The sequence below is a fragment of the Liolophura sinensis genome, chromosome 7, assembly GCF_032854445.1.
Source record: "Liolophura sinensis isolate JHLJ2023 chromosome 7, CUHK_Ljap_v2, whole genome shotgun sequence".
NCBI classification, from domain to species: Eukaryota; Metazoa; Mollusca; class Polyplacophora; order Chitonida; family Chitonidae; genus Liolophura; species Liolophura sinensis.
In genome coordinates this window covers 22756298-22769812 of record NC_088301.1, presented here as the reverse complement: position 1 = coordinate 22769812, position 13515 = coordinate 22756298, and the positions used below count along the sequence as shown (strand labels likewise).

Genomic DNA, 13515 nt, shown 5'->3' with positions numbered 1-13515 from the left:
CTTTTATACTGATCTGGTAAAAGAGACTTTTGAGCTTTGAGAAAAAAATACTGACTTTTCCTACTACTTAATTCATTCTCTAAAAAATGCAGTTCAATATATTCTTGAACCTTTCATGTCAATTATTTAGAAGAATGACATGACAACCTCACGAAAAATATTTTGTCAATCAAACATCAAGTTATAAAAATTATTCCACGTGTTGACATAAAACTATAAAAAAAAATAACACAGATAAATCATGAACTAGTCTTGAATCACTTCTAGTAACTTAGTTTAAATAAATAAAGATGGACTGGAAATATGGAAAAACTACATACATAAAAAACTAATAAAATGTTTAGCTCATTTTCTCGCACAAAGGTAAGGCTGGCATTTCAGCAAAACCAAGACTTCTAGTAAATTATGCCTTTATGTACATTTGTTTCTTCTGTATCCCACTGCAGACATTAGGAATAGTAATTCCACTAAAAAAAAAAAACAGACAGCCATTCCACTGCAGCACTTGCAACCACTCATTTGCCTCCTAACAGGTTTGTATTATGATAAAGTGAATAGAAACTATTCGGTTATGTTACTGTCGGCCAGAGTCGAACTAAAAGAATATTATGTTTCAAAGCTCTCCCCACAATGTAAGGGTATACATTGACTCTATGGCTGTCAAAGGCACTTAAGTGCAAGAAAATGATCTTACACATGTAACCAATCAAGTTGCTTTGTTGGAATTGCTCAAATTGTCAACATGTACTGACTTAAAAGTTTCAGGCACAATGACCCAGAAGCCGCCCACCAATGCAGTCGGGAAGGTTTGCCAGCAACCTGCAGATGGTCTTGGGTTTCCCGCAGGCTCTGCCAGGTTTGCTCCCACCATAATGCTGGCCATCATCGTATAACTGAGATTGACTGCGACGTAAAACACCAATCAAATAAATAAAAGTTTCACACAGCCCAAACCAGCCCGGTTCCGGTCTCTTTTTTTGTATCTGTTGTATACTTCGTAATCAAGTTGTGAGAGAAAAAACTTACTCTGGAAGTTCTGGTCAAGTTTTTTTCTTGTTTTTGGCCATGCTGGGAGTAACTGGCCTGGGTTTATATGGAATATACCCTATGGGTTAGCTTAAGGTCCAATCGATCTACGAACAACTGACTTCTGAAACCCAAGTCAGAAAATGCTACTTAAAGTTGTCAAAAAAAAAAAAATAAAAATAATGTCGAACATGACTTGACTCAAGGTCGAACATGTGATTTATTAGTTATGAGACAGATGCTCCATCATGTTCTTATGTGCATGTAACCAGAACAATTCAACCACACACCTTGTTCTCCAGCACAGCAGAGGCTCTGGCTTCTCCTATGTAAGTGTACATGGTCAAGTCTTTCACTCCTTTCACCTTGGTTGACTCGCCCTACAAAAACAAATGCTACAATGCTGAAACTACAAGTATATGCGTCAGCTCAAATGAAGAAAAGTCTCTGGTCCATTAGATTAAGATTCCATAAACTTCTGAATGATGAATGTACAAACTTCTTTTTGCACCTTACCTTCTGAATGACAGAGGTACAGACAGCATTTTCCAGCTTACCTTCTGAATGAAAAATGTACAAACTGCTTTTTGCAGCTTACCTTCTGAATGACAGAGGTACAGACAGCATTTTCTATCTTACCTTCCGAATGACATATGTACAAACTGCTTTTTCCAGCTTGCCATCTGAACAATAGATGTACAAACTGCTTTTTCCAGCTTACCTTCTGAATGACAGATGTGCAGACAGCATTTTCTAGCTTACCTCCTGAATGACAGAGGTACAAACTGCTTTTTCCAGCTTACCTTCTCAATGACATATGTACAAACTGCTTTTTCCAGCTTACCTTCTGAATGACAGAGGTAAAGACAGCATTTTCTAGCATACCTCCAGCATGACAGAGGTACAAACTGCTTTTCAAGCTTACCTTCTGAATGACATATGTACAAACTCCTTTTTTCTTGCTTACCTTCTGAATGACATATGTACAAACTGCTTTTTCCAGCTTACCATCTGAACAATAGATGTATAGAAAGCATTTTCCCGCCTACCTTCTGAATGACAGATCCAAAAACAGCATTTTTCAGCTTACCTTCTGAATGACAGATGTGCAGACAGCATTTTCCAGCCGCATACTGGCGGCTTCCAGGCCACGTACAGTTAGTCGGGCTCGGTCGCAGTCCTCTACATAAACATCCATACGGAATGGACAAGCCTGAAGCACATGTATTTTATTCGGTAACACGGAATGAACAAGCATGAAACAGACAATCATGTACCTGTAATGTACACTGAATTTCGCTATTTTTATGCAGATATTGGCACATGTTATTAGATTATATATACAGTACTGTAACTCTTCAACCATATAGCATGTCTGCAATGTGCAATATTTAAGCATATTCTGAAGGGATTCTTCTTTATGGACTGTTAAAATTATACTTTTTAAGAAGCCCAAAACTGGCCAATCCAACTGATGTACGTGTAGTTTTACCTCCAAAATGAAATAACAAATGTGCATAAATTTCATTGAAAGTTGATCTTTCACGTGCGAAAAGGTTGACGAATTAGGGTACCAGCATTTTCAAGTGCCTCAAGTAAGCTGGTGACCATTTCATGGGGCAAATATAAAAACTTTAATAAATTACAATATTTACCAAGTCCATGTAAATGGCAGGTGAAAAAACAGAAAAAAACAAAAAACAAGTAATGGTCAATGTCCTCAGTTCGGTAAATATTCATAAGTAGTCCATGCCATCTCTATTTTTCCCCCCAACTGAGGACTCTACTCCACCATAACTGTTGATCACATTGATTGTAGTGTGGCCTAAATTTTTAAACATGGATGAAAAAATCTGTCATCATCTCTACCTGTTGTGCAGTAGTCTACAAGTAGATCAGAGGAGATGCAAAATGCATCACTGCACAGATGAACAAGTAGCTGAGACGAGATGTAAAATTCATCACTGCACAGATGAACAATTAGCTGAGAGGAGATGCAAAATTCATCACTGCACAGATGAACAGGTAGCTGAGAGGAGATGCAAAATTCATCACTGCACAGATGAACAAAAGCAACATGTGTGCGCAGGGAAGTTCAATATGACATTTCACCAGGTGAAATACGACTCTTAGGGCATGATACAACAAGTATTGACAGCACTATAAATACTGCTTCATACAACGGTCAGCATACAACATACAACATAAAACAAAGCTTTGTGTATCCTTAAAGAGCCCTAATATGACAGACAAAAAGTATTCAGGAATGCATAAAGCATATAATATCGAACTGTCACTGAACTGAACAGGGCTACATAATTATTTTGTGTAATGTCACAATTGGCAGATAAATTAATTTTTTTTTATTTGATAGGTGTTTTACACCATACTCAAGATTATCTCACTTATATAGTGGCGGGCACCATCATGATGGGATGACCCTACGGGGAAACCCAGATCCATTGCTGACAGACTAAACCCACGTAAGACTGCCAGCATTTATACACATATCTATCAGGGGTTTAGTGTGCTGGCTTCCTCTCCTGTTGACAACCGCCTCCTGTTTCGACCTTGCTCTCGCCACGATATGGCTGAAATACTGCCGATGTGGCGTTAAACCATAATCATTCATACATTCATTCCTCTCCTGTTGTATGTGCGAAGGTCTACCAGAAATCTGCGAATGGTCGTGGGGATACCTTGGGCTCTGTCTGATTTCTTCCTATCATAATGCTGGTCACCGTCATGTAAGTGAAATATTCTTGAGTAAAACATTCAACACCAATCAAACAAATATATCTGAGTCTGTTAAGGAAATGGAAACGTTATCACTACAGAAGCTGCGAACATTTAGCATTAAGAGTGGTCTCCCTTCACATGACTCACCTCGTCCAGTATAAGGGATTTGTTGTAACCCATGTTATTAAGCGTTATCCAGGAATCCTCCGTGTCCCCGTCATTGTCCTCAGCCTCCATCTCATTCAGACGAATAAAGCCTGCCTTCGTTACTTGACCATTCTTCATGGGCACATTATCTGTGAACAGGACAAATCGGCAACTGAATCCACTATTCAATCCTTATCAATGTATATTTGTGTTTAGAACAGATGAGAAGGTATTCGTTTCTTTTTCAACAATGTATAAGAACTCATAATACTGAAAGTGAAACATTTGCTGGAATTCATATAGGGTAAAAAAATATTTTTTATTTTTCAGAAAGCACACAGACAAAGCTGTCTTAATTTAACCAAACTCACCCTCAACCACATTCCATTCATCATCAGCCACCTCCTCCCCGCTTGTCCTCAAGTTGAACAGGTTAAACTCCTCCCTGCTCAGCAGGCCATTCCCGTCAAGATCTGAGATCTCAAATATATCCTCTAGCGCTTTCCTGACACAAGAAATCTCACATATACAAAGCAGAAAGCTAGCCCATGCATCCATGTAAAGCAGTATCATTCAAGGGAGACAACTCTAGAAAGCAATATTTCACTTACACTGCGTAATTATTCTGTTAGATTCACAGTAGAACACTGAAAGGGCTCATTTTTCTTCCTTTTCCTCAGATTCAATTAACATAGGTAGTTCCTATATCCTAATTCTATAAACTTTTAACTGCCCGTACAACCAATATTTTCAAACATTCTGAGGGAACTATAGGGTGTAGGCAACAGATCGGGTACCAGCAGATTTTTCTTTCACAAAAGGTCGCGCTAGAGCGAATTAGCACTCATATGTCTTTTGTTGCGTGATGCAAAACATGCAGTGTTCAGCATTTTAATCTGTTACGTATTTTGTCTTCCCATTATGACGAAGCGCGGTTGATGCTATAGAGGAATGTCCAGCATCACGGACATGACGTAAGATGTCCCACCTCTGACAGCTGTTGGTATTAAAGAGGCTTGCATCTTTAGTGACACAAACAACAAATCATTTTCAGGGTGATTTGCATAATAATTATATGCATAAATTCCACTGAAAAAAGTGCTTTTAAGATCGAAAAGATGGAAGATTTACAGTAGTATATTGCAGCTGAAGAATCGGTCTTCAAAGCAACTTTAAACTTTCAAGACCAGAGTTTTACGTATATATCCAAGTACTCAATAGGGTGCCCATCCATGGAATGAAAATATTTTGGGGGGACATCCACGGATCTAAGATAATTTGTTTTCCAGCACTATTCAAGTAAAATCTTACTGCTTACTCTTTTAACAGATTGTTTGTCAGGTATAATTTGAACAAAATGCGGTATGATATTTAATTAAAAACAAGCACTTTTAAGAACTTAGTCCAAATAAACTCTTTTTCAACAACTTCCAAAGACATTAAGTATATATATCTTACTTTCAAGGATCTATACTATTTCACCTCTATGTGAAAACCGGACACATTCGAAATGGTATGTAACAACAAAATTTATTTATTTATTTGATTAGTGTTTTACGTTGCACTCTAGCATATTTCCAGCATTGTGGTGGGAGAGAACTGGGCAGTGCTAGGGGAGACCCACGGCCACGCGCAGGGTGCTACATGACCTTCCCAAGTACGAACTGAGAGGAAACCAACATGAACAATGAAATTAAATACACATAAGTGCATATACTTGCATGTTTTAGACAGGGCAATATTGTTCGTGATACTCCCCATTTATATAAACAATAACATCACCTACTTACTTAAGGGATAATGGACAGTAAAGCCTTGCCCCTAATAAAGCACATAAATATTAATAAATAACTATAGCTACTTACTTCAAGACCTTAGAAAGAACAATCTTCTTTCTGACATTCCACATTTATGTAATAGTTAAGATGACATTTACTTGGCAGTTTTGGAGTTTTGATATTTCACATTTTGCATGAATATGTAAATAATAACTACAGCTACCCGAAGAATCATTGAATACACTTTGCAGAATAATCGGCTAAACTATACCTGAAACTAAGAATGCGGTACAAAAGGTTATGTACTTACTTGAAGGTTTTGGACAGGACGACTTTGTTATCTTTGTCAGTCTTCATGAGCTTAGCCTCGGTCCTGGGTTCAGAGCGACGGGGTCTCAGCCTGCACCCAGTGGTCATGGGGCACAGGATGTATGAACCAGCATCAAGGTCACAGCGCACCCCATATTTCTGTGGAGGAGAAAAACAAGTTACCCATGTAGGTTAATACACACCTTAAAGTGATAAAAAATCAACACTGATTGGCTGAATTTGTATGTACAGATACACAGGGCTTCCTCTGGCTCAATTTTTTTTGTAGCCACTCACTTTAGCCAATGAACAGATTTTGTAGCCAACACCATTTTTTCAAGCAACACTAGTTTAGCCAATTTAAATGTTTTATAGCCATATTTCCTTACTTTTAGCTGAAGCCGTTTTACCTGCACTTTTTCTAAGCTGAATTACATGTATACTATAGGCAGATTCAGTAGAACAAAATAAAAAACAACAAACAATTTGCATGCAACTGCCGACAAAGGCAACTTTATTTAGCTATCTTTTAAGATGAATAATCCAGTGAAATACCATAATACGCAGCACTACCTATCTGGAAATATTTGTTTGTGTTCGATGGCAACGTAACGAGCCCGTCAATTGTTGCATCAGTATCACTGTAGGTGTCCAATACAAAAATGTTATAAAAATGTCTGCTTTCACAAGGAGAAAATCACAGCTGAAATGAAAACAGCCAGAATTTCTTTTAAAAATGACCGAAAGATATTGGATATTTCAATTAGTTACTTCTATATAATGACTAATGTTGCTAATCATGGAATAATTAAGTTTAAAAGTCTTCATGTTTGCCTTAATTCTACATGCTGGTTTTATATATTGTATATATCACCTGGTCCTTGCAAAGGTCATTCAATGCAGAAACCACGGAATTAGGGCAGTCATTTTTTATCAGCCAGTAGATGTTACGTAACTGAGTTGTAATGGCAGCTTCACTTTTTATCAGCCAGTGGATGTTACGTAACTGGGTTGTAATGGCAGCTTCACTTTTTACCAGCCAGTGGATGTTACGTAACTGGGTTGTAATGGCAGCTTCACTTTTTATCAGTCGGATGTTAATGGCAGCTTCACTTTTTATCAGCCAGTAGATGTTATGTAACTGGGTTGTAATGGCAGCTTCACTTTTTATCAGCCAGTGGATGTTACGTAACTGGGTTGTAATGGCAGCTTCACTTTTTATCAGCCAGTGGATGTTAAAGGCAGCTTCACTTTTTATCAGCCAGTAGATGTTATGTAACTGGGTTGTAATGGCAGCTTCACTTTTTATCAGCCAGTGGATGTTACGTAACTAGGTTGTAATGGCAGCTTCACTTTTTATCAGCCAGTGGATGTTACGTAACTGGGTTGTAATGGCAGCTTCACTTTTTATCAGCCAGTGGATGTTACGTTACTGGGTTGTAATGGCAGCTTCACTTTTTGTTTGTGCTTTGCATTGGGCCTTCTCCAGGGATTGTTTCTGATGCTGAGTTTCCACTGCACTGTTGTGTCCATTTTGTCCTTCAGTGTTCTCGTGTTCAGTGATTGAGATTTACCATTGCACACCCATCTGTGAAGGCATTGTTGTGTCCGGCACTGATGCACCATGTGCAAAACATCTGTCTTTTTGCGGTATCATCTTTTAACCACTATCACCCAACCAGCTAATCTTGTTGAAATTTTCTCTCCACACTAGGCCCAGAGCTGACCGACGTATTGTCCGGTTTGTCACGGCTGCCAGAGCACGCGTCTTTTCCCGTCTGCTCGCCAGTGTTGACAACCGACTGAACAAGTGAGGCACCCGCATGTTCTTCCGACATATTCTCCTCTGTGATGACCGTCTCCATTCGCTGTTTATTTTTATCAGCTTGCTCTCTTGCAACCGTATCTAAAGCAGACTGTTTTGTAGCAGGACTAAATTTCGGACAAGAGCCTCCAAAGTAGAGCGCCAATGCTTCACAACAATGTTGGCTTGACATTTTTGCTCCTTGCTGTTTACACAAATTGCGATACAAGTACGCAGTCAGCTAAAAATCTGTTGACTACGCACAGTAATTCAAGCCGCATTTTCATATGTCAGTTAAGTTGGACATTTTCTATCACATGGGGTCTCATAAGACATTTAGAATCCTACTGCTTCTTTTTTTAAAAAATAATAAAAAAAAACGGATGTGATGCCTTCTTAAAAAGTAAAATACAATAAAATAATCGCACATGGTTTATATGAAACCGTTATGACGTTCAACAACCCATTATTTCCATTTGAAAAGAGAACAACACATGACCATGTGCATTGCGAGTCTTCACACTGGCCATTTCCAACTCCTCAAAAGCCAGTATATATATTCTCGAGTAAATAATTTTGTCGCCAAAAACTTTTGCCATTTCCCTGATATTATCGTCAATCCAAATTTTTATTTGCAATTTGCGACTGTTTCGATCGCCAGCGGAAGCCTTGTATACAGGTTTGTGTATAGATTAGTTTAAAAAAACAAGTGTAAAAACAATACATCAGTGCAGTTTCTGATTTTAGAGTACAAAATTGATTGTCATATTAATTTATGCATTTAAAATCATGGGAAGAAATATAAAAAACGACAATGCAAACAATAAAACTGACTGGTCTCTGACATCTGCTATTACCCTAATTTCTCAAACTTTTTGCATATGAAGGAGCACCTATCAGTACCATTTATACACATCTTTTAAGTTGATTTTGAAGACAAAACTACATTGGTTGGATTGGTCAATTTCAGGGCTTCACAAAAAGTGAAATTTTAGCAGTGTACACAGAGTAATGCCTTCAGAATAAGCTTGAATAAACACCTTGCAAATGCGAAAAGGTTGAAGAACTGCAGTACCGCTTTATTTTCTGGATAACTTTATGTTTTTTGATATAGTTTGTTTACATTGGACACCATGTGTTGAAGATGTCTTGACTTACAAATTAATGACATGGACATGCAACTAAATTCTGTCCAATATTGGTGACAGACTACAATGTATATCAATTAAAATATACACATGTAGATATGTTTATCAGGTCCTTTTCAAGAACATTTTTACATAAGATTTTTAGACAGAGCACTAACCCCTTTTGGATCCCTCTGCTCTGTGAAGGTAACCAGGCTGTGTCCACTGGTGTCCTTGTCCCTCAGGATGTATAGGGCAGTGTCCACTGGAGTGTCGTCATCACTCAAGTCTGTAGGCAGAACAGTGTGGGTTAATAAAAGAATGGCACAGTTTTTAACCTAATCTTTTGAGGGTGACACTAGGTGAAGCAGGACCTCAAACCATTCTTCAACAAAAACCAATTGCAGGGGTTAGCTTTTACTGTAACATCGTTCATCTTCAATGTGACGTCATAATGACGAGCTAATAAACTGAACAGAAGTCTGATGATGTCAAATTCCTACAGCCGGGATTTATCACCATCACCTTTATGTAGCAAATTAAATTACTGCACTGATAAGGAGTAGGTTATGTTGAGCAAATTTTCTAAAATGGAATGCATGGTTTTCAATACTTATATTCAATGGGTGTTTTGCACTGTGCTCAAGAGGACTTCAATTGTATGACAACATCTAGGCTTATTGGTGGAAGAAAAACTGTACGGGTAATGTTAAACCCCATGGGAATAGCACTGCAATCTGCCACTAGATGTAGGCTACCGGACAGATATCTTGAGTGAAAGACGTTAAATATACCACTGTCACCAACCTAGCTGTGTAGGGCTTTGATTACGTATACTATCACACCCCTGTCTTGTTCAATAAGCTTAACCTTGGACACCCCTGCAAGAATGAAACTGGTGGAAACTGGATCAATTCAAGCTAAAACTGCCAAGTTTGAATGCATAATCCTCACAGTGAGGGAATCATGTTTACAATTATCACTACCACTACAGCAGACAACTACTAAACTAGTTTGACCTTATGACACCTATGGGCTAAATGTTTAGAAACAGTCTCACCAGTAATGACCTAGAGGGAATCCATCATCAACACTGACCACTAAAAAGATTTCTCAAACACTTAAAGAAAAGTTTAAAGCAGATGTACAAAATATGCTTATTGCCAGTAGTGTTAGTAGTTATCTCCCTTGTATGGGCTGTGACGTGTATGCATTCAAACATGGTAGAGTTCAAACTTATCCAGTTCCCATCAGTTTCAAGCGTGTGAGAATTTACTATTAGGATGCCACATGGGGACACCTGTATGGATTCAATAGCTGACAGGACTATGAGTACGCACAGACACATTATCTGGTGCCAGCAGTAGTGTATATAAGCCAGCACAGGAGGTACAGAGGTGTTCGAGGTAAGCTTGGATCAGGAGAGGGCTGTGATAGTACAAGTAATCACAGCCCTACACAGCTACACCCAACCAGGCTTTTAGAGGTTTGTCACTATAAATGAATAAATTGATGACAAGTACAGTTTTGCAATCGTCCAGCATTCCACAGCAAACTCATCGAAATGATGCAGACTTCATTTGCTGCGGGTGTCTAGTAACAGCTTCTCTGGAAATCCCCATTAGCCAATTACATGTTACCAGATACTATCGTAAGAACGCAGCCAATTACATGTTACCAGAAACTATCGTAAGAACGCAGCCAATTACGTGTTCCCAGATACTATCGTAAGAACGCAGCCAAATACGTGTTAACAGAAACTATCGTAAGAACGCAAGAAAGCCTGGTTTATATTCATAGTCACCCATAAAGTTTGATGGTCATACGAAGACTTAAGCAGTAAATATATATATATATATATATATATATATATATAGTAGATGTAATTGGACGCACCTGATCCCACTTTGTAAGGCTGGATGGTGAACCAGACACTGGAATCACTGGGCAGATGAAGCATATATTGGTGACTGACAATACTGGCATCATCCTCCAAGAAGAAACAACCTTTCCTGAACATGTGCATCCAATCCTGAAACAGACATACATATATCACAAAAAGTTCACAGATAGTCTAACATTGTACAGCCTGTAAAATGTCCTGGAATTATACCTTTTAATACATAAAGCAACTTTATTAATTCTCCTAAATTAACCCTATTTCTGCCTTAACCATTGCAGGTCAGAAAATGCTGCCAAGATAACAACAGACAGACATATAAATCTTAAGTTACACATTAAGTATTTCAGATAAAGGGTGGAAACAGATCTAAACAATAAACAGCCATTATTCTGATGTGTCTGGTAACCCTGTAAATCAACATTTAATGTGAAATTCTCACAATGTCACAGAAAATGCCATATTCAGATAGAGACACTGGAAATGACATGTCGTGCCACAAATGTCACTTGTACCCCAGCTATGTATGCCTGTCTAGATGACAAAAAGTCAGAAGAGCTAGGTGTGTTCCCAGGTTATACAGTGTAGCAATAATTTGTGACTGATCGGTTAAAACTGATAAAATTTTTGAAGAAAATAAGAAAACTTATTTATTTGATTGTTGTTTATTACGTGCCATACTCAAGAATTTTCTCCTATACGGTGGGAGATATAAGTTATCTGGATGGGGAAACCGGAGCGCCCAGTAAACCACCAACCTTTGACAAAGTACTAACAAACTTTCCAGCATGTAATACACACCACACTGGTGTGTCGGACTGCACAAACAACCACTGAAGGATCCTTGACCGCTTTATTTTATTGTCAGGTACCAAGTCCCACGAGCCGTTCTGGTGTGTCGGACTGCACAAACAACCACTGAAGGATCCTTGACCGCTTTAATTTAATGTCAGGTACCAAGCCCCATGAGCAGTGAGAACAAATTTTCTGTCTAAGGCTGGATTTGAACCCGCATCTTGTGTGTCCTATGATTGAAATTCCCTCTACCACGACCCAATCTCCTCTAGCTAAAAAACCCACAGGCACCTGCACTGATCACAACCCTCACTCACTTCACTCTAGTCATACAGTATAGAGGTACATGTACCTTGAGATTACGTGGCTCAGAGAGTCTCACTTTTCTGCTGGCCACAGGTGAGCGAAGTCTGTCATCCCCTCGTTTACGAGCTGCAGGTTTAGGGGGAGTCAAGTCATCTGAAAGTGACAAGTGAAGTCTAATAGCATGACATATAACTAAGAGGCGAAACTTTCCCGTGTGTTCAAATACAGATGACAGGCCTATAAGTTACTGTACAACGTATGCATGCATGGATATGTCTCTCTACTATAAACTGACTATATAGTCAGTTTATAAAACACCCTAAATGACCTTAAATTTCATCCATGACAAGCTTGTCCATTTTTTCACACTCTGACAGTTCTAAAGATTTTAGAAAAAAGTGTTTTGAAGTTTGCTTGGAACATGGGGTGATCTACTGGAAAACTGAAAAAGTTTTATGCCCCAAAATAATATATTGTGACACTTATTTGCCTCTAAAAATGCACTTTTGAGGGCGAAATTTCAGGTCATTTAGGGTACATATTTTCATTACAACATGTGTCCATGGTCGGAGAGAGTAATGTAGACATTTGCAGGTTATAATGAAGATGCAAAGTTCATTTAAAATTGGAAGCAAGTTTAATATTTAAAGGTTAAAATTATAGTCAAAGTTTATGCATGCAACCAAAGTTTTGAGTTCAAATGAAAACTGCTTCTTTATTTAAAAATCATGCACAATTTTAACAAAGTGATAAAAAGAAATGATACAGAAATAAAATCAGCTTGTTGAAAAGGAAATTAATTCGCTGACACAAATTAGGATAATTCCCCACAACCAATGTGGCACATATGAGATGTATGATATCTTGAAGTCTGTCAGTGTCAAAAATATCCTCAAATATGTGAATAATCACACTGAACATACATGTATACACACTTATTTGGTCAGGTGCACTTTTACCTTTACAGGTAGGTCTCTAAATATTTATGCACACCGATGTACATGTACAGCGTGGTAGGCCTATTACATTTACCTTATTTACTTGTAATCTTTACTGATGTACATGTACAGCATGGTAGGCCTATTACATTTACCTTATTTACTTGTAATATTTACTGATGTACATGTACAGCATGGTAGGCCTATTACATTTACCATATTTACAGCATGGTAGGCCTATTACATTTACCTTATTTACTTGTAATCTTTACTGATGTACATGTACAGCATGATAGGCCTATTACATTTACCATATTTACTTGTAATCTTTACTGAGGTACATGTAGAGCACGGTAGGCCTATTACATTTACCTTATTTACTTGTAATCTTTACTGAGGTACATGTACAGCATGGTAGGCCTATTACATTTACCATAATTACTTGTAATATTTACTTTCCACCATATGCACTATTACATTCATGTGTAACATGTACACATGTAAGTATCCCCAGATTTGCAATTAAGACAAGGCACACTGCTGATATGAAATACAAATGGAAACTTATGACATAGATAACATGCCAAATAAACCATAAATATGTTGGCCAAAACCCCATGTAATAACATTATAACAAACACAACTG

At 38.0% G+C, this 13515-nt stretch overlaps 1 protein-coding gene across 1 annotated transcript in view; it reads right to left on the bottom strand.

Moving 5' to 3' along the window:
* LOC135471568 (EF-hand calcium-binding domain-containing protein 7-like) overlaps positions 1-13515 on the bottom strand; it is a 30611-nt gene that overhangs the window by 5291 nt on the left and 11805 nt on the right. The window contains exons 8-15 of the mRNA XM_064750848.1: positions 11978-12084; positions 10827-10962; positions 9110-9219; positions 6001-6158; positions 4284-4417; positions 3913-4061; positions 2117-2239; positions 1317-1406 (exon numbers count right to left, since the gene is read on the bottom strand). Of these exons, the coding sequence (XP_064606918.1) occupies positions 1317-1406; positions 2117-2239; positions 3913-4061; positions 4284-4417; positions 6001-6158; positions 9110-9219; positions 10827-10962; positions 11978-12084 (1007 nt within the window). The remainder of the gene's footprint in view (positions 1-1316; positions 1407-2116; positions 2240-3912; positions 4062-4283; positions 4418-6000; positions 6159-9109; positions 9220-10826; positions 10963-11977; positions 12085-13515) is intronic.